At 48.0% G+C, this 18619-nt stretch overlaps 1 protein-coding gene across 6 annotated transcripts in view; it reads right to left on the bottom strand.

Moving 5' to 3' along the window:
* Window positions 1-8617, bottom strand: part of B3GNTL1 (UDP-GlcNAc:betaGal beta-1,3-N-acetylglucosaminyltransferase like 1) — a 131641-nt gene extending 123024 nt beyond the window's left edge. For all 6 annotated transcript variants that reach the window (XM_024980962.2, XM_059878600.1, XM_024980960.2 and 3 more), the window contains exons 1-3: window positions 8522-8617; window positions 6823-6939; window positions 6623-6722 (exon numbers count right to left, since the gene is read on the bottom strand). In XM_024980962.2, the coding sequence (XP_024836730.1) occupies window positions 6623-6722; window positions 6823-6939; window positions 8522-8584 (280 nt within the window). In that variant the 5' untranslated portion in view covers window positions 8585-8617. The remainder of the gene's footprint in view (window positions 1-6622; window positions 6723-6822; window positions 6940-8521) is intronic.
* Between the last annotated feature and the right edge of the window lie 10002 nt (window positions 8618-18619).

Raw genomic sequence — 18619 nt, 5'->3', positions numbered from 1 at the left:
TCTTTAGCGACACTAAGAACAAAGATGCTTCAGATCACTAAAGTTAAAAATGAAAGCGGGGGGGACTTCCCTGGTGGCCCAGCGGTTGACTCTGCACTTCCACTGCAGGGGGTGTGGGTTTGATCCCACAAGCTGTGAAGCACAGCCCCCCAAAAAGTGTGTACATTACTACTAAACTTAACAGAAGCCTAAAAAGATTATAATTGAATACTATGAACAACTACATGCCAACAAATTAGAAACTTAGATGAAAAGGACAAATTTCTATAAACACACTACCGAAACTAATTCAAGAAGAAATAAAATATCTGAACAAACCTATAACAAAAACAGAGGCTGAATCAGTAATCAAAATCCCCCAACAAAAAGGCTAGGATCAGATGGTTTCACTAATGAATTCTACAAAACATTTAGAGAATTAACAACAATCCTTCTCAAACTCGTCCAAAAATAAAAAAGAAGAAGAAAAGAAAACACTTCTTAACTCATTCTATGAAGCCAGCTTACTTTGATACTACAGCCAGACAGATACATCCAAAGAAAAGAAAACTACGTACCAATATCCCTTATGAATCTTTATAGAACTCTTCAACAAAATACTAGCAAACTAAATCTAGCAGCATATTAGAAAGATTATACACTATGACCCAGTGGGATTTATTCCAGTAATGCAAGGGTAGTTCATCATATGAAATCAATTGATGTTAATATATCACGTTCATAGAATTGAAGGAAAAAAACCTATATGATCATCTCAACTGATATAGAAAAAAGGATGGACAAAATCTTTCATGATTAAGAAAAACACAGTGAACAAACTAGCAATTGAAGGTAACTTCTTTAGCATGATTATAAATCCGTATTTATAAAAATCCACAGCTAACATTATACTCGAAGGTGAAACACCACAAACTTTCCTCCTAAGATCAGGGTCAAGACAAGGATGTCTCCTCTCCCCATTCTTACTAAACACTGCAAGTTCTAGCTGGAGCAATTAGGCAAGAAAAAGAAATAAGCCATCCAATTAAAAAGGAAGAAGTAAAACTATTTCAGTTGCAGATGACATGTTCTTAAATATAGAAAATCCTAAAAATTCACACACAAAATAACTTCTAGAGCTAATAAATAAGTACAGCAAAATTTCAGGATACAAGATCAACACGCAGGACAATCAGTTTCCCTTTACACTAACAATGAACAATCTGAGAAGGAAATTAAAAAGACAATTCCATTCACAAGATCAATGAAAAAACAAATGCTGAAGAAAGAGGTGAAATACTTGTACCTTGAAAGTTACAAAGCATTGATAAAAGAAATCGAAGAAGACCTAAGGAAAGACACTCTTGTGTTCACGAACTGGAAGTCTTACTACTGTTAAAGTGATGTGTGTTAGTTGCTTAGTCGTGTCCAACTCTTTGCAACCCCATAGACTGTAGCCCACCAGGCCCTTCTGTCCATGGGATTCTCCAGGCAAGAACACTGGAGTGGGTTGCCATTTCCTTCTCCAAAAGGAACTACAAAAAGAAAGAAAGTGAAGTCGCTCAGTCATGTCTGACTCTTTGCAACCCCATGGACTGTAGCCAACTAGGCTCCTCCATCCATGGAATTTTCCAAGCAGGAGTACTGGAGTGGGTTGCCATTTCCTGCTCCAAAGTGATACTACAAACCAAATAGATCTACAGATTCAAAGCCATCCCCCATCAAAATTCTAATGGTCCTTCTTAAAAACATGGAAAAACTGATCCTAAGGGTCATGGATGTGTGCATGCTAACTCACTCCAGTTGTGTCCAGTTCTTTGTGACCCTATGGACTGCCAGGCTCCTCTGTCCATGGGATTCTCCAGGCAAGAACACTGGAGTGGGTTGTCATGCCCTCCTCCAGGGAATCTTCCTGACCCAGAGATCGAACTCGTGTCTCCTGCATTGGCAGGTGAGTTCTTCATGACTAGTGCCACCTGAGAAGCCCACCCAAAGTTCATATGAAATTGTAAAACAATTTTGAGAAAGGAAAACAAAGTTGAAAGACTCTTACCTCCCAATATCAAAACCTATCACAAAGCTATAGTAATCAAAGCAGTGTGATACTTACTGGCTTTAGAGTCCAGAAACTGCATTCATTTCCAGCAACTAATTTTCAAAGAACTAAAGAGCCTCTTGATGAAAGTGAAAGAGGAAAGTAAAACGTTGGCTTAAAACTCAACATTCAGAAAACTAAGATCATGGCATCTGGTCCCATGACTTCAAGGCAAATAGACAGGGAAACAATGTAAACAGTGACAGACTTTATTTGGGTGGGGGGGGGCTCCAAAATCACTGCAGATGGTGACTGCAGCCATGAAATTAAAAGACGCTTGCTCCTTGGAAGACAAGTTATGACCGACCTAGACAGCATATTAAAAAGCAGAGACATTACTTTGCCAACAAAGGTCCGTCTAGTAAAAGCTACATTTTTCCCAATAGTCATGCATGGATGTGAGAGTTGGACTATAAAGAAAGCTGACTGCTGAAGAATTGATGCTTTTGAACTGTGGTGTTGGAGAAGACTCTTGAGAGTCCCTTGGACTGCAAGGAGATCCAACCAGTCAACCGTAAAGGAAATCAGTCCTGAATATTCATTGGAAGGACTGATGCTGAAGCTGAAACTCCAATACTTTGACCACCTGATGCAAAGAACTGACTCATTTGAAAAGACCCTGATGTTGGGAAAGATTGAAGACAAGAAGAGAAGGGAATGACAGAGGCTGAGATGGTTGGATGACATCACTAACTCATCGTGGACATGAGTTTGGGTAAGCTCCAGGAGTTGGCGAAGGACAGGGAAGCCTGGCATGCTGCAGTCCATGGGGTCTTAAAGAGTTGGACATGACTGAGCAACTGAACTGAACTGATTTTCAAAAGGGTACCAAGACTTTCGATGAAGACAGAATAGTCTGAAACAAATACTGTCAGAACCACTCAACATCTACATGCAAAGGAATGAAGTTATACTTACTTTACACTATATAAAAAATGAACTCAAAATGGAACAAAGACCTACATAGAAAAGCTCAAATTATAAAATTCTTTGAAAAAAACAAAGGAGTAAATCTTCATGACTTTGATTTGGCAATGAGTTTTTAGATATGACACCAAAAGTACATGGTGAAATCCAAAAATAAATTGGATTTCATCAAAATTATAATTTTTGTGCATCAAAGGATATTCTCAGGAGAATGAGAAGACAACCTAAAGACAGCCCAACCCAAAGAAAATATCTGAAAATCATATATCTGATAAGAGTCTAGTATCCAGAATATGTAAAGAACTTGTAGCTCAACAAGAAAAAAACAATCAAATTTTAAAATGACTTGAATAGACATTTCTCCAAAGACGATACACAAATGGCCAACACAAACACAAAAAGAGGTTCCATATCATTAGTCAGAAGGGAAAAGCAAATAAAAACTACAATGAGATAAGAAACCATTTCATACCCACTAGGATGGCCATAACAAAAATAAACCCAGAAAATAAGAAGTGTTTGTGAGGATGTGGAGAAACTGGAACCTTCATACATGGCTGGTGGCATTGTAAAATGGTGCAGCTGACGTGGAGAATAGTTCAGCAGTTCCTCAGCGTGTTAAAACAAAGAATTACAATATGACCCAGCAATACAACTACAAGGTATATACCCAAAGAAACCGAAAACCTGTGTTCAAACAAAAATTTATACACAAATGTTTACACTAGCATGCTTTACAACAGCCTAAAAGTAGACCAACCCAAATGTGCCTTAACTGGTGAATGGATAAACAAAATGTGGTACACCTATACCACTAAATATTATTCTCTCATAAAAAGGAATGAAGTACTAATACATGCCTCAACAGAAACCTTAAAAACACTGAAAAATGAAAGAAGCCTGTCACAAAAATCACAAGTATTGTATGATTCAGTTTATCTGAAATGTCCAAAATAGGCAAATCTATAGACAGAAGGTAAGTCCATGGTTGCACGGAACTGGGGGGATAGGGCATGGAGGGTGACAGCTAAAGGACGCAGGGCTCCTTTGTGAGGTGATGAAAATGTTCTGAAATTGACTGCGGTGGTGGTTGCACACATCTGGGAACCTACTTAGAAACAACTTGATTATACATTTTGATGGGTGACTTACGTGGTGTATAAATTATATTTCAATAACATTGTTATAAAAGATACTTGATTAATCCAAACAATGGCAGAAAAAGAGGAAAATGGAGTGAAGAATAGATGTGACTAACAAAATAATAGCAAGAAGAGAGACTCAGATCTAACCACATCAATAATCACAGTACATGTATCTAATGCAAACATCCCAGTTAAAAGGCAGAGATTGTCAGACTGGATTTAAAAAGCATGATCATATGCTGTCTACGTGTGTGTGTATGCTAAGTCGCTTCAGTCATGCCTGACTCTTTGTGACCCTATGGACTGTAGCCCGCCAGGCTCCTCTGGCCATGGGATTCTCCAGGCAAGAATACTGGAGTGCATTGCCATGCCCTCCTCTAGGGGATCTTCCTGACCCAGGGATCTAACTCATGGCTCTTCAATCTCCTACGTTAGCAGGCAGATTCTTTACCACTAGCGCCACCTGGGAAGCCCCTACAAGAATCTATAACAAAGGGGGCATCCTTTAAATATAAAGACAGGAATGGGTTAAGGGGAAAAATGATGGAAAAGATACACTATGCTAACACTAGTCAAAATAAAGCCAGAGCAGTTAAATTAATAGCAAACAAAGTACATTTCAGAGCAAAGAACATTACCAGAGATTAGGAGGGTTATTCATAATGATGGAGGGGTCAATTCTTCACAACAGTCTCAAATTTTAACAGAGTAAAATTTAAAATGCATAAAGCCAAAAATGATAGAACAGCAAGAAAGAATAATAAATCTACAATTAGAGTTGGAGATTTCAATACCCCCTCTCAGTAACTGATAAAACAAGCAGACCTTGCATCAGCAAGGATACAGAAGATTTAAACAAGACTGTGTTCAACTGGATTTGTGTTTACAGAGAACTCCACCCAACACCAGCAAATACACAACCTTCTCAAGTGCACGCAGAACATTTGCCGAGATAGGCTTTATCCTGGACTGTAAAGTAAATCTTACTAAACTTAAAAGATTCACATCAAAAAAGTATGTTCTCTTACGTCAGAGGAATTAGAATAAGAAATAAATAACATAAAGATATCTGGAAAATCCCTCAAATATTTGGAAACTAAATACTCTACTTCAAATAATCCATAAATCAAATAAAAAATCAAAGGAAGCAATTAGAAGATATTTTGCAGCTGAATGAAATTAAAACACAATATATCAGAATTTGTGGGATGTTAATGCAATACTTAGGGGGCAGTTTATATCACTAAATGTCTGTTTTGGAAAATGAGAAAGGTCTCAAACCAGTGACCTCGGCTTTCACCTTAAGAATTCCAAAAAAGAATAAATTAAACCCAAAGTAAGCAGAAAAAAAGAAAATCATGCAATTCAGAGTGGAAATAGAAAACAGACAAAATAGGAAAAAGAAAAACAATATAAACAATCAATGAAACCAAAAGCTGATTCTTCAAGAATATTGTTTTTTAAATGGACAAAAACAAATCTAATGTCACAAGAAAAGAATTTTAAGAATTAGAGGGGCCTTCCCTGGTGGTCCAGGGCTTCCTAGTGGCTCAGATGGTAAAGAGTCCACCCGCAATGCGGGAGACCTGGGTTCAATCCCTGGGTTTATGAAGATCCCCTGGAGAAGGGAATGGCTACCCACTCCAGTGTTCTTGCCTGGAGAACTCCATGGACAGAGGAACCTGGTGGGCTACAGTCCATGAGGTTGAAAAGAGCTGGAGGCAACTGAGCAACTTTCACTTTTTTTCCCCTGATGGTTCAGTGGTTAAGAATCCGCCTAGAAATGCAGGGGACACTGGTTTGATCCCTGGTCTGGGAAGATCCCAAATGCCGAGGGGCAACTAAGCCCATGGGCCACAACTACTGAGCCCATGCTCTAGGGCCCACAGACCACAGTTACTAAAGCCCGTGTGCTCTAGAGCCTATACTCCACAAGTGAAGCCTCTGCAGTGAGAAGCCGGTACACCGCAAAGAGCAGCCCCTGATGGTCACAAATAGAGAAAGTCCACGCACAGCAACAAAGACCCAGTAGAGCCAAAAAAAAAAAAAAAAAGAATTAGAAATGATCAATAATGACCAATCACACCAGGAATAAAAACACTTAAGGGCTTTCTGTTAGGCTAAATAAGTAAGGAATGAGCAGGGTTTCAACGTTATGTGGCAGCATGGATGGGAAGGGAGTATGGGGGAAAACGGATACACGTATGTGTATGGCTGAGTCCCTTCACTCTTCACCTGAAAGTATCTCAACATTGTTAATCGGCTATACCCCAATACAAAGTAAAAAGTAAAAACAAGAATGAGCAGAGGTTGTACACAAATCCTTACTGAAGCACAAGAAAGCCAGGCCTACCGGGTCCTTAATAAGTGGTACACTCCAATGTTACTTAGCGTACTTTTCACCAAGATTTAAACAACAGGAAACTATTTAAGTACATAAGTTGATAAGAATAATAAACTAAACACGGTTACTGACCTCCTCGGGGAGAAGGAGACTCATGCCCTCCAATGACCACGAGGATGCCGGAACCTTCCAGCTTCTTTTTCCATTTTTCGATGATAGTCATGGACTTGTCCTGAAAGTACGAGGAGGTCGGCAGGTCAGGAAACTTTCCTCCAAACGGTCAGAGGTGACTTACACTAAGGCTAAATGACCAACAGGAAGTTTGTAAATACCTTACTGGCATCATTAAAAATGGAGAGCTCCATGGAGCCTTCAAAGTCCTGCTGCAAAACCGACCCCAAGCATTCGTCCAACCACGGTTCAGCGTCATGGACCGGGAGGATAACAGACTGGAATTCAAAACAAATGAATTGAGAAACAAGTGTGGAAACTGAATTCTCTTTCCAAGACTCTAATTTACTTCCCCATTACCATCTGCACAATGCTCATTTTCCAAGCGAGACATGACTTACAGAACAACCCAGAATAAGGATTCCAGGGAGAGTACCACCTGACAAACAAAAGGTGCCTACGCCTCCTCTCAAGATTTGTTGTCTTAGATTTCCCTGAATTGGTCTTTCTGGTTGCTTTTAAAAAGGAAACAAAATCTGAAAGGCATCAAAAATGTTCCCAATTCAATGGCAAATTCATGTGGTTCCCAATCAGTGGTCAGAAACATCATCATTTTGGTTGAAACAAGCATCTGTGTATCTTTGAACCCACTCATGAAATAAGCATTTTCAGTAAACCATGATGTTGGAGGAACTGCAACAAAGAAACCCTTTTAAGTACCCCCCCCTACACTTCAGTATTCTTGCCTGGAGAATTCCATAGACAAAGGAGCCTGGAGGGCTACAGTCCCTGGGGTCCCAAAGAGTCAGACACTACTGAGCAACTAATACACACATTGGGGAAGAGGGAGGTAACCTGCCTCCAGCACTCTCTTCCTTTGCTCTATTCAGTTTAGGACTCTTTGGCACTATCCTCTTCTCACAGGGCCCACATAAAGCAAACATTTCTGAAGTGTGTAAAGTAAAAACAGTGAAACCTGAGTGCCAACAAAACAACTGATTACAGGATTTATCTTCTGTATACTGCCACATTAAGCAATACAGACTTTGGGTACGAAAATAGAAGTTACAGTCAGTCCCCACTCTTGAGTTTATACCTTAAAGAAGAGTGGACATATTTCTAAACAAGAAAACAGAAACACAGGTCATTCAAGTGAGTGTGTACGTATGCATATATGCATACACATGTGCAAATACATCTATACAAAGCATAGATAGGAGTTTTAAATGCTAAATCTTTATATGGTTATGAAAAGCTCACAGATAAAAGTACTGAAAATACAGTTCTGTCAAGGCAAGTTCTTTACTCCGAAGATCTAATTCAACAGTGTTATTCCCTTCCTAGATTTATGTTATCCACAAAAGTAGCTCCCTAACTTACTTACATATTTACTTTGGAATTATTTTTTAAAGGAAAAAAGGAGAGAATATTTTTACTGTTCTCAAGATCTACAATACAAAAGATAATGTGAATTTCTGCCAAAGATGAGCCTGGATTACTCTGTCCGCACGCTTGTTGGTGCTTAAACGTTTATTTGGGCGGAAATCCTCACAGGCTGCCCAAGAGAAGAGGTGGTGGTAGTGTGTGAAACGGAGACCGGGAAGACGGAGGGGAGACGGATGGAGGGATGGAGCAGGGCGGAGAAGAAGAGGATGGAGGGAAGAGGGATGGAGGTGAAAAGAGAGAAGGGGCGGAGAGTCGAAGGATGGAGGTGAGGGGGACCGAGGTGTGACGTGAGGAGCGGATGAGGGGAAGCGGGAGTCTGAGAGACTGGGACCTGAACTGGAGCAGAGGGGCGGGGAGGGCCGGGGAGGGGCAGGGCGCCCTCCCACACCCCACCCCCGCCAGCCGGGCACCTACCACTTGGGCGGGGGCGCGAGCCGGGCCGATCGCCCGGGCGGCTGGGTACCCCCTGGCCTGCATGGCGCGCGCTCCTCGGGCTGCCCCGCCCACCTCGGGCTACAGCGCCTGCGCGGGCGGCTCGCCGGGAGGCGGGACCGAGGCCGAGCGCCTCCGATTGGCGCAGAGGGACGCCGATCAAGCGGGGACCCGCGGGCGGTGGAGAGGAGCGGTCTAGTCGGGCTGGAGGGCTCCCGAGAGAGCTATTCAGCTCCTCTGTCCTCAGGGACACTTGTGTTACTGGAGTGCCTGGGTTGTGCAGGAGGTGGGGTTGGTGGGAAGACTCTGCGCCATCTGACATGGAAAGGTTCTATATGAAGAGCAGGTGACTGCTTCCCTGCTCGGGGGACGGGGCGCCTCAGCGGCGCCCGAGTGCACCGGCTGTCACGCGGGCGTCCCGACCCATCTGGGTCAGTGAGCACAACTTCGTAACCTTCACCACCCAAACTAACGTTGAATGCAAATCATTCGACAAACCAGCAATTATGACAAAGCCAAACTGCTGTTTCATGTCTTGCAAGCACTGCTTCAAATGTCATTGTTCCTTAAATTGCATCAGTGTTTTCAAAGCCTGTTGTAAAAATTGGAACGCTTAGGCCAGATGAGTGAAAAATGCATCCTTATCTACAATGGGAAAAAAGCAAGCTGAGGATTTGTTTCCAAGGACCTGGTGTGCTCCAAGGGTTGGTATGTTAGGAATAGTTCCATTTTAAGGGACTCGGTAAAAAGTCACATTGTAACTTCCAGATCGTACTGTGGGCTTTGGAGCTCGACTGTCTCAGTAATCAGTGGGAGGAAGAGATAAGGGGTCCCCACGGCGTCTGGCACCTCCACTCCACAGCACATGCTATCAGAGTTGGGCTTGGCTGCTCCTGTCTTGCTTCCTGTACATCTCCTGCTGCCAGAAGTTTGCTTTTCACTGCCTTCCCCCTAATAAAAATTTGGCTAGAGTCTGCTTTTTGCAAACATTCAGAGTGCCAAGAGGCACTTCAAAAGTGCAGGATTTGGCTGGGGATGGGGGTGGGGTGACGTTTAGATTCTTCTCTTCATGGTAGGAAGATTCTCAACAGAGGGGCCAGGCTATGAGGCCTGACACCAACCCACCCCCATCCCCCCCCCCCCCACCACCACGAGGGACATGAACATAGGGGAGGATGAGGAGGTGACAAAGTCATGGGCCTCTGGAGAGGAAGTGATGCAGGTCTCCCAAAGCTCTTGTCACTCTTGGCTCACCCCATGAGTGACAGTTTTCTTTATTTTTAAATGTTGTTTCTGCAGACTCTTGGCAAATCCTGGTTATATTCAGAAAACCCAGTGCCAACTGCCAGGGCCTCCAAAATTTAAAAGCCCTTTTATGAGGTGGGTGTAGGCAGTAAAGAGGTCTAGGCTTGACCACACCGGACCCAGAGTCAGAATGTGTCTGCCCTGGGCGTGCCCATGAAGAGTGAAGTCAAGCTTTAAAGCCAGCCGCTGGATGTTTCCCTACAGCCCACACTGCAAGGCCACCAAGCAAGCATCCTGTCCAAGTTTCCTGAGGGGACAGACCCCAACAGTGCTCCAGCTGGACCTCTACTGGGCAGTAATACTGCTGGGAGGTCAGGAACTGCCCAGCACCATGGAGGACAGTGCACTTGAATGGGTGAAGACAGGCTGCCTGTGGTGGCCAAAGTGCCCTGATAATGAATCCATTCACAGCAGAGCAGCCAGAGTGTGACTGTCATGCGCACCAGTGTCCTGTCTTCTCCTCTCTCATTTTTTTTTTTTTTAATGACTAGTTGAGACTCACTGTGTTGAGTTAAGAAACTGAAGCTGGACTTTTTACCAGCTGTGGGAAGTAATGAGGTTCCCATCACAGGAAGCATTCAACTAATAGTTGAGCAAATGTTTGGTATGGATTTAACAGGAGCGTTCAAGTATCACATAGAATGTTTGTGCGTCCTGGATGCCAACCCCCTTAGCCCAGAACGCGGAGCCTGAGTTGGGCTTTTGTCCCCAGGAAGTTGCAGCAGGGGAGTAAGACAGGGGAGGAGAGAGTCCAGGACCAGCATGCTGTGTTTGAGGCAGCCCCCATCATGGACACGGGAGCTGAGCCCCTAGACCTTTCCTGAGACCTGGAGAGCTGACCACCTGAGCGAGAAGGAAGGAAACCTTACCTCTCCTACTCTTCTGGGGGGTGACTTCAGGATCCCACAGGTGGCCCTCAGCACTGGTGTGCACAGCACGCTGTAGGCCAGGTGAGACCTGCCCAGAACTGTGTGCAGTGGCTGGACTTGAGTCAGGACGAGGAATGTAGGAAGGGTGGAACAAGGGGCCAGAGGAGCCTGATGTGCGATCAGGAAGGCAGATGGAAACTCAAAATAGCATCCCCTCCAACCGCCCTGTTGTACAGTTAGCACATGTGGATCCTTCTGGAGTGATTTTAGCAACTGCTCTTCCAATCTGGGATGATGCACGGGTGGGTGCCAGGTGCCTGCGGGAGCTACGTGCACAGCACAGGGTGCTAGTGCCTGAGGCCCTTGGGTATTCAGTGAAAGGCTAGGAGAGGCCAACCAGACATCTTCCTCCTAAATATTAACAGGAAAATGTCATGTGTGGGAGCAGAGGCTTGGATAAATGCACATCTGATAGAACTTGGCGGAAGAGTAGGCACACCAGAGGCTTTAGGGGCCACCTGCCAGTGCTGCTGACGTCACTGTCAAGGCCAGGGCCAGGCTGTTAGTGAGGAGACCACCCCAGAAGTGGGGTGCACCGTGGGGCTGGATTCAGCAGTGCCTGTGTGTGTGCTCAGTCACTCAGTCATGTCCAACTCTGTGCAACCCTATGTCTCCTCCTCCCATGGGATTCTCCAGGCAAGCATACTGGAGTGGGTTGCTATTTCCTCCTCCAGGCGATCTTCTCAACCCAGGGATCGAACCCACATCTCCGTCATCTCCTGCATTGTCAGGTGGATCCTTTACCATTGAGCCACCTGGGAAGCCCAGGTCCAGCAGTGAGTTTCCCCTTTTATGGGGCAGAGTGAGAGTTTGCAGGATGCAAAGAGGGAAACGTTAGCCAGCCCTCCCCATGAGGAGCTGTCTGTCCCCTCAGCCCACAGCCAGGCCTCCTGCTTCCTAGGGCTGGCTCCACACCGGGGTGCTGCCCGCACACAGATCATCAGGCCTAAGAGGTAGGCAGGACCGTGACCCTGATGAGGGAACGGCATCCAGCAGCCACCAAGGAATCGGTGGCCTGTATGTGAACTGAGGACGCATCGTCTGGCCCTCAGCACTGCCTCCCGGAACCCCGAGACCTGAGGTTGGATCTCAAAGCTTCCTTAACTGGCCTTTGTTGAGAGATACTCCTGCATGGGTCTCCCAAGCTCCTGCCCCCTCAGCTGGGTGCCCTGGTTACCTGGGCTGTTTCCTGAGCAGCCTTGAGGAATGAGGTGATGGTGCCCTACAGGAGGAAGAGCGGGCTTGCCTGCTGCCTCTATCCTGTTCCCCCTGCACGTCAGTGTCCATCAGGGCTCCACTGTGTCACCCCTGGGAGAACGGAGGCTCCAGGAACACACGTGCTAATCTTGACCCTCTGACCACTGCTTTTCCTGCAAGTAATAATCTCCTTTGGGCCTTCCCAGGTGGCTCAGTGGTAAAGAATTCACCTGCCAATGCAGGAGATGCCAGTTCAATCCCTGGATCGGGAAGATCCCCTGGAGGAGGAAATGGCAATCCACTCCAGTATTTTTGCCTGGAGAATTCCATGGACAGAGGAGCGTGGCAGGCTATAGTCCATGGGGTCACAAAGAGTTGGATATGACTGAGCACACACGCACACACAAAATATGCACAGGAGCCTGTATTTCAGTCAGCACCTGAAGAATGTGACCAGCTGGCCATCCCGTTAGCTTGAAGTCGAGGGAAAGCTCTGACTCCTTCACGGTTCTGGGCAGCGTCCCACCCTCACAACCCCCTCCTCCCTTCCAGGGACCTGCCCTGGACCCACCAGCTTGAGGAGTCCCGGCCGATGAAAGGCAGGGAGGAAAATCAGCGCACAAAACCCCAGCATGACGGGGCAAGTACCAACACTGACGCACTTTTATCTTTTCTCAATTTCGGGCCTCCCCCGTGGCTCACTTCCTCAGAGACCCCAGCACCCCCCTGGCCCATCTGCGTGGGTCCTTACGCTAAGTGCTCACTGCACTGTCTCCCTCTAAGCTGCCGCCTTGGTGGGGGCAGGGACCGTCTTTTTGTCCACTGCCAGCTCTCTGCGGCTGGCACAGGCCAGCAGCCACGTGAGCCGGCTGCCGATGCGGGGCCAGGATGGGAGGCTGGGAAATGGGGGAGCTGGTTCCCAAAAGCGAGCCCCTGTCTGGCTCTGCACACCTGCAGTCCGCAGCCCGGTGAAGCAGAGGTGGGGGGGCTTCCCCAGGCAGAGCGCACGGCCCTGCTCCCCACTCACCCTTGTCCCTGAAATCCCCAAGTTGATTTACTCGCTCTGGGAGGCCAGGTCCATGAAAACACTGCTCAGCTGTTCACTGGAGCCTCTGACTCAGAACAGAACGGCACAGGGTACCTGACCAGGAACAAAAAAAGGAAGGAAAGAATAAGTGAATACATGCAGGACAGTCTACCTATAACAAAATCTAGAAAATGAGATGTGCCTACACTGGATCTAGTTAGAGTTCTGTGCTAAGTCGCTTCAGTCATATCTGACCCTCTGTGACCCTATGGGCTATTGCCCCTCAGAGTCCTCTGTCCATGGAATTCTCCAGGCAAGAATATTGAACTGGATTTCCGTGCCCTTCTCCAGGGGATCTTCCTGAAACAGGGATCGAACCCAAGCCTCTTATGTCTCCTATGTTGGCAGGTGGGTTGTTTACCACTAGTGCCACTGGGGGAGCCCAGGTAGAGTCCTTAATAATGTTATCAAATAACTCAAAATTTCATGTGGTCAGTGTAGAAATTGCCCAACCCCAGCTATATTCTTTGGCCACCTGATGCAAAGAGCTGACTCATTGGGAAAGACCCTCATGCTGGGAGAGACTGAAGGCAGGAGGAGAAGGGGATGACAGAGGATGCGATGGCTGGATGGCATCACTGACTCAATGGACTTGAGTTTGAGCAAGCTCCAGGAGATGGTGAAGGACAGGGAAGCCTGGAGTGCTGCAGTCCATGGGGTCACAAAGAGTCAGACACAACTTAGCGACTGAACAAGGTATATTCTGTCTGGATAAACGGCTGGTTATTTTGATTGGTGTGGTCAGTAAAGTCAGTTGATAACTCAGGCTCTCCTGGAATTCACATGGTCCAGTTCCAAGGCTGTGGGTGGGGCTACAAGCCTCCCACTCCCGTAGCCACATCCAGCAGTCCCATAGTGTTTGGGTCCTGGCTTCTCTTAGAACTGGACTGTTTGACAACCCTGGGCTCATGCCGTCCCCTGCTGGAATCCACATTGGGAACTGGGTGGGGGTTCTTCTCTCGAATGTCCTGCCCAGGCCCTACTGCCCAGGACAGGTGAGTGGACCGTCATCACAGCTGCAGTTTTTGAGGACCCCTCCCCGAGTCGAGCCCCCTCACTGGTCACCGATGTCCGTGACTTATTTGCCTTTCCCGAGCAGGAAGATCTCTCTGTAAGGCGCTTGGCATCACTTCTGTACATACTGCAAAGTTCTAAAATTCTATTAAAATGGATAGAGCCCTAATCAAATAGGAGCATTTAATTAAAAAAACAAAAAAACACTCAAATGTAAGAGTATTTTAAAGCAAAACTTGTCCCTTGAGGCCATGTCTGGCATTTCTGCACTGCCCATTGTGCCTGTCAGCATGACTATTGAGCTTCCTGAACTAATGATACGGAAAAACAAGAAATAATAACCAGCAACACCGAGCATTGCCAAACTTCGGAAGGAAGGAGCATTGGCCCCAGAACACTGACTCTTGCCAGTCTGTCCCAGTCTAATGATTGGTGTTCCAACCAGCGATTCAACAAATCCCAAGTTTGCAACCAGCCTGCCGAGAGATCTACATCAGTCCTCCGCCGGCCCACAGCCGACCGGCTGAAAGATAAGTCAGGGTTTTCTCCTGAGAAGATCTACAAAATATACGGAGATCTAGTAACTGGAATGAGAGGCACTGCTCATAAACTGTGTGCTGATGCTCGTGAATTGCAGGTTTCCTGGCACGAGGATCTGGATGCTGACTGGACTGGTAAGTCTTGGTGACTTGCAGGAGGCCAAGAAAGAGGAAGCGCAAGGGGTCTTTACAAAGAACTATGCAGAGCCCAAACCACAAAGCCATAAACAGGTGAAGAGTTTTTGGCCTCAACTCTCAGCCAGTGGGGCTTCCCCAGGTGGTGCTGCTGCTGCTGCTGCTGCTAAGTCGCTTCAGTCGTGTCCGACTCTATGCGACGGTAAACAACCAGCCTGCTGATGCAGGAGACCCGGGTTTGAGCCCTGGGTTGGGAAGATCCCCTGGAGGAGGAAATGACAACCCACTCCAGTATTCTTGCCTGGAAAACCTCGTGGACAGAGGGACCCAGCAGGTTCCAGTCCGTGGGGTCGCCAAGAGTTGGACACAACAGAAGCGACAGCATGCATGCTCAACTGGTGGGTCGTTCACTCCCCCTGGAGTTGAGGGCTGCACCAGTGGCCACAGCAGTGCCTCTGAGATGCCCCCGGTTACCCCTAGCTGAGCTGGGAGCTGTCCGGCTTCTGCATGGCCTTTCAGGTCCTGCCTCAGCCCTGCCACCCTGGAGTGGCCTGGCCGTGGAGAAAGGCACGCTCTGACTGCTTGGCACCCCTGAATCATCTCACCCCAGGGCAGTAGCATTTCCAGCCAGGTCCTGGCCCACACAGAGTGCTGGGCGGACACCGAGGTGCAATGCAGATCTCAGCTCGTCACAGCCTCCCTTCAGCTTCACGTCCTTGCCTTCAAAGCAGACGAATAATGTCTGTATCCCTGAGTGATGCGAAGGACCCAAGGGAGGGGTTTGGGCAGGGAGACCATGGAGGAGCTGCAGGGGTAGCTGGAGAGAAAAGTGTCCACATGGGGCCCTTGCTGGAGCTGTCACGGGGACATGCAAGGGGACAAGGGGAAATGTCCAGATGGGGTGTGGTCCACGAAGCCTCAAGGAACATTCTCACGGAGCCCAAATCTGGTTTTCAGATTTCCTGCTGACCTTACTCTGTGGCATCACCCAACGCATGAGTTTGGAGTATGTGTGAATCAGAACTCCTGACTTTAAAAAACACAGGGTTGGGGATACCTATGGCTGATTCATGTTGAGGTTTGACAGAAAACAACAAAATTCTGTAAAGCAATTATCCTTCAGGAAAAAATAAATTAATTTAAAAAACAAAAAATCATAGGGTTGGCTGGTTGTCAGTGTCCCGGTAAGGTTGGTGTCAGGGAAGCTGAGTCCGTGCCCTGCCAGTATTGTCAGTGGATGTGGCCCCTGTTGGCTCATGGGCCCCACTGTCCTCTAGAGGTTTGCGTGACCAGGAGTAGCAGAGCTTCCAGTGTGGGCACCCAGGTCAGAGCCCTCCTCCCTCCAGCTTCGGCAGAATCAGCCTTGAGCAATTCATCCCAGTTTACCTAAAACTGTTCTGGTTTTAACTCCGAGAGTCCCATGTCCCAGGACCCCCTTAGTCCCAGAAAATCAGGACTGTTGGTCATCAAGCTCCAACAAGAACCAGTGTCTGGCCGACAGGACCTGGGCACAGCACACGCTTGGGGGCACACACGGGGGCCCATGAGAGGGAGAGGTACCTCGTCCCAGGCAGGCCTGCCCAACCCCCAGTAGATGGGGACAAGGATGCTCTCACACCCCAGGGTGTCGGGAACCCAGTCACCCCTTCCTGGTTGGCTCACCTTGGGAGAGTTTCCTGGCCCAGAATGTTTCAGGATGACTCTGGGAGGTAACAAGGCTAGGACTCCTGACCATCTGTGGCTGTCAGCACCCCTGCAGCACCAGCCCTGCCTGTAGACACCCCAAATTATCTGCCTTACTAGCCACACCACCGGGGACAGATGCCATGCTCTCCTGAGGGACCACAGTCTTGGGCATCTTGGGCCATGTCCAGTGTAAGAAGCTCCTGAGTTCACAGCCAGGGATTCTCCCACGGTCCCTCCATCCCCACCCTGGTGAGGACACCCTGAAATGTCACCAGGCTGCCCTTTCCTGTGGGAATTCCTCCTCTCCATTTTATCCATTTCTATCAGGAAAGTATTAATACAAGAACAATTTCAACAGCAGTGGTGGGTCATTGCCCAGATTCAGCTCTGCCCTCCCCTCTATCCAGTCACTGCCTGGCCCAGGTCCTGCCCCAACGACAGTATGTTTGTGTCCTGACTGTCAGAGTCCAGGCCTCATGTGACCCAAGGGGAGGCTGGTGGTTGGGTCAGGAGGACCCCTCGGAGCTGCAGGGGGGAACCGGCTTCCCCATAGCCAGCCTGTGGGACGCAGAGCCTGCTTCCTGACTGAAAAAGGAGGGCCCAGTGAGGGCACAAACCGGTGGGCTGCCTCTGAGAAGGGTGACACTGAGTCACCTGTCATCCTCACTGATTCACACCTTGGCTTCTCGTCAGCCCTCAAGTGGAAAAACGTTACAAAAAGCACAAGAATGCCATGTTGGCTGGGGTGAGGGTCACCATGAGGCCCCAGGCCAGGCCTCTCTCAGATCCCCCTAATATCCCCGGGACAGCTGTTTCACCCCATAGACACTCTGAGCCCAGCCATTACATCCAGCTGACCACACTGGCTGCTCCTGGTCCCAGGCCTGAGAGGCATGGACAGCCCGCACTGACTAGGCCTGAGCCCCGCACTCCCTTCCCTCTGCTCGGGTATCTGCAGTTGTGTTTTCTGTGGCTGCCCTGCAGGGATTCCTGGGGACCCCACTGAGACAAGTTGCAAGTGTTAATCGTTTAGTCATGTCCAACTCCTTTCAACCCCGTGGACTGTAGCCCGCCTACAGGCTCCTCTAGTCCATGGGATTCTCCAGGCAAGAATACTGGAGTGGGTTGCTATTTCCTTTTCCAGGCGATCATCCCAACCCAGGGATCGAACCCAGGTCTCCCTGCATTGCAGGTGGGTTCTCTACCATCTGAGCCATGAGGGAAGCCTGTCTCAGTGAGACAGGCCATAGATAAAGGCCTCTGAGCTGGCTAAGAAAAGCAAACTTTAGTCTTTGGGGGAATGGGGTGGGGTTAGGTTAGGTCGGCTCGGCTCAGATTTAAAATGAGAAGAAACGTTACCCAGGACCTAAGAGTGCGAGCAGCCCAGACGGTGCTCTGTGGCCGTGAGGGCCATCTCAGGCGGGGTAGACACAGTTATTTTTGCCTTTTGAGGTTTAGTCCTTCCTGCTTGGACATTTTTGGAAGTACAGGAAACACATGGGGTTTGACTTAGGGAAAGGGCCTCCGAAACCTTCATCTTCCACAGGGAGTGTGCCCAGTGGGGCTGAGGCCCTTCACACGTAGGTGACGGAGAACAAAAGCCCAAATCGGACTTGGACGGGGCACCACTGCTTTGCTAGGAAGTTCGAGGATCCCTTCTAACTTCGGCTTCCTCTGAAGGAAAAATCCTCGCAGTTTACCAAAATGACGATGTATTAGGAAATGGGCAAAGCCACTGATGATCCACAGAAACCACCCCTGTAAGCACAGGAATGCAGAGAACGAAACAAAACGAGAGAGCACGGAAGTGTGTCACTGCGAATAGCTTTGCACACCAGCTTGATCCCGGGGTGGGAGGGGGCTCTTGGGGTCACCCCAAGGGGCCGCCATCGTCAGCCGCATGACACGCGCAGTGGAGTCACGGCCCCCACAGTGGAGCTGAGAACAGGGAACCAGGCCATGAGCCACGCCTGCCCACCATGCTCTCGGCAGCAAGCCCTCGGCAGTGAATGCTGGTGATGGGGTCTGGCCCTGGGACCCTCAGCCAGCCAGAGAAGGCCCTTCTGGAAGGTGATGCCTTTCCCTCCCCTACAGCTAATGTGGGTGTGGCATGAGCCCTGGAGGATCGATCATGACCTGAGGCTGAGATCAGGGCCCGCTCCTCCTTCCACTTCATGGCCCTTGTTCA

Source organism: Bos taurus, chromosome 19 (genome assembly GCF_002263795.3).
Source record: "Bos taurus isolate L1 Dominette 01449 registration number 42190680 breed Hereford chromosome 19, ARS-UCD2.0, whole genome shotgun sequence".
Taxonomy (NCBI): Eukaryota; Metazoa; Chordata; class Mammalia; order Artiodactyla; family Bovidae; genus Bos; species Bos taurus.
Note: the sequence above shows the minus strand (reverse complement) of the source record. Positions and strands in the feature narration are given on the sequence as shown.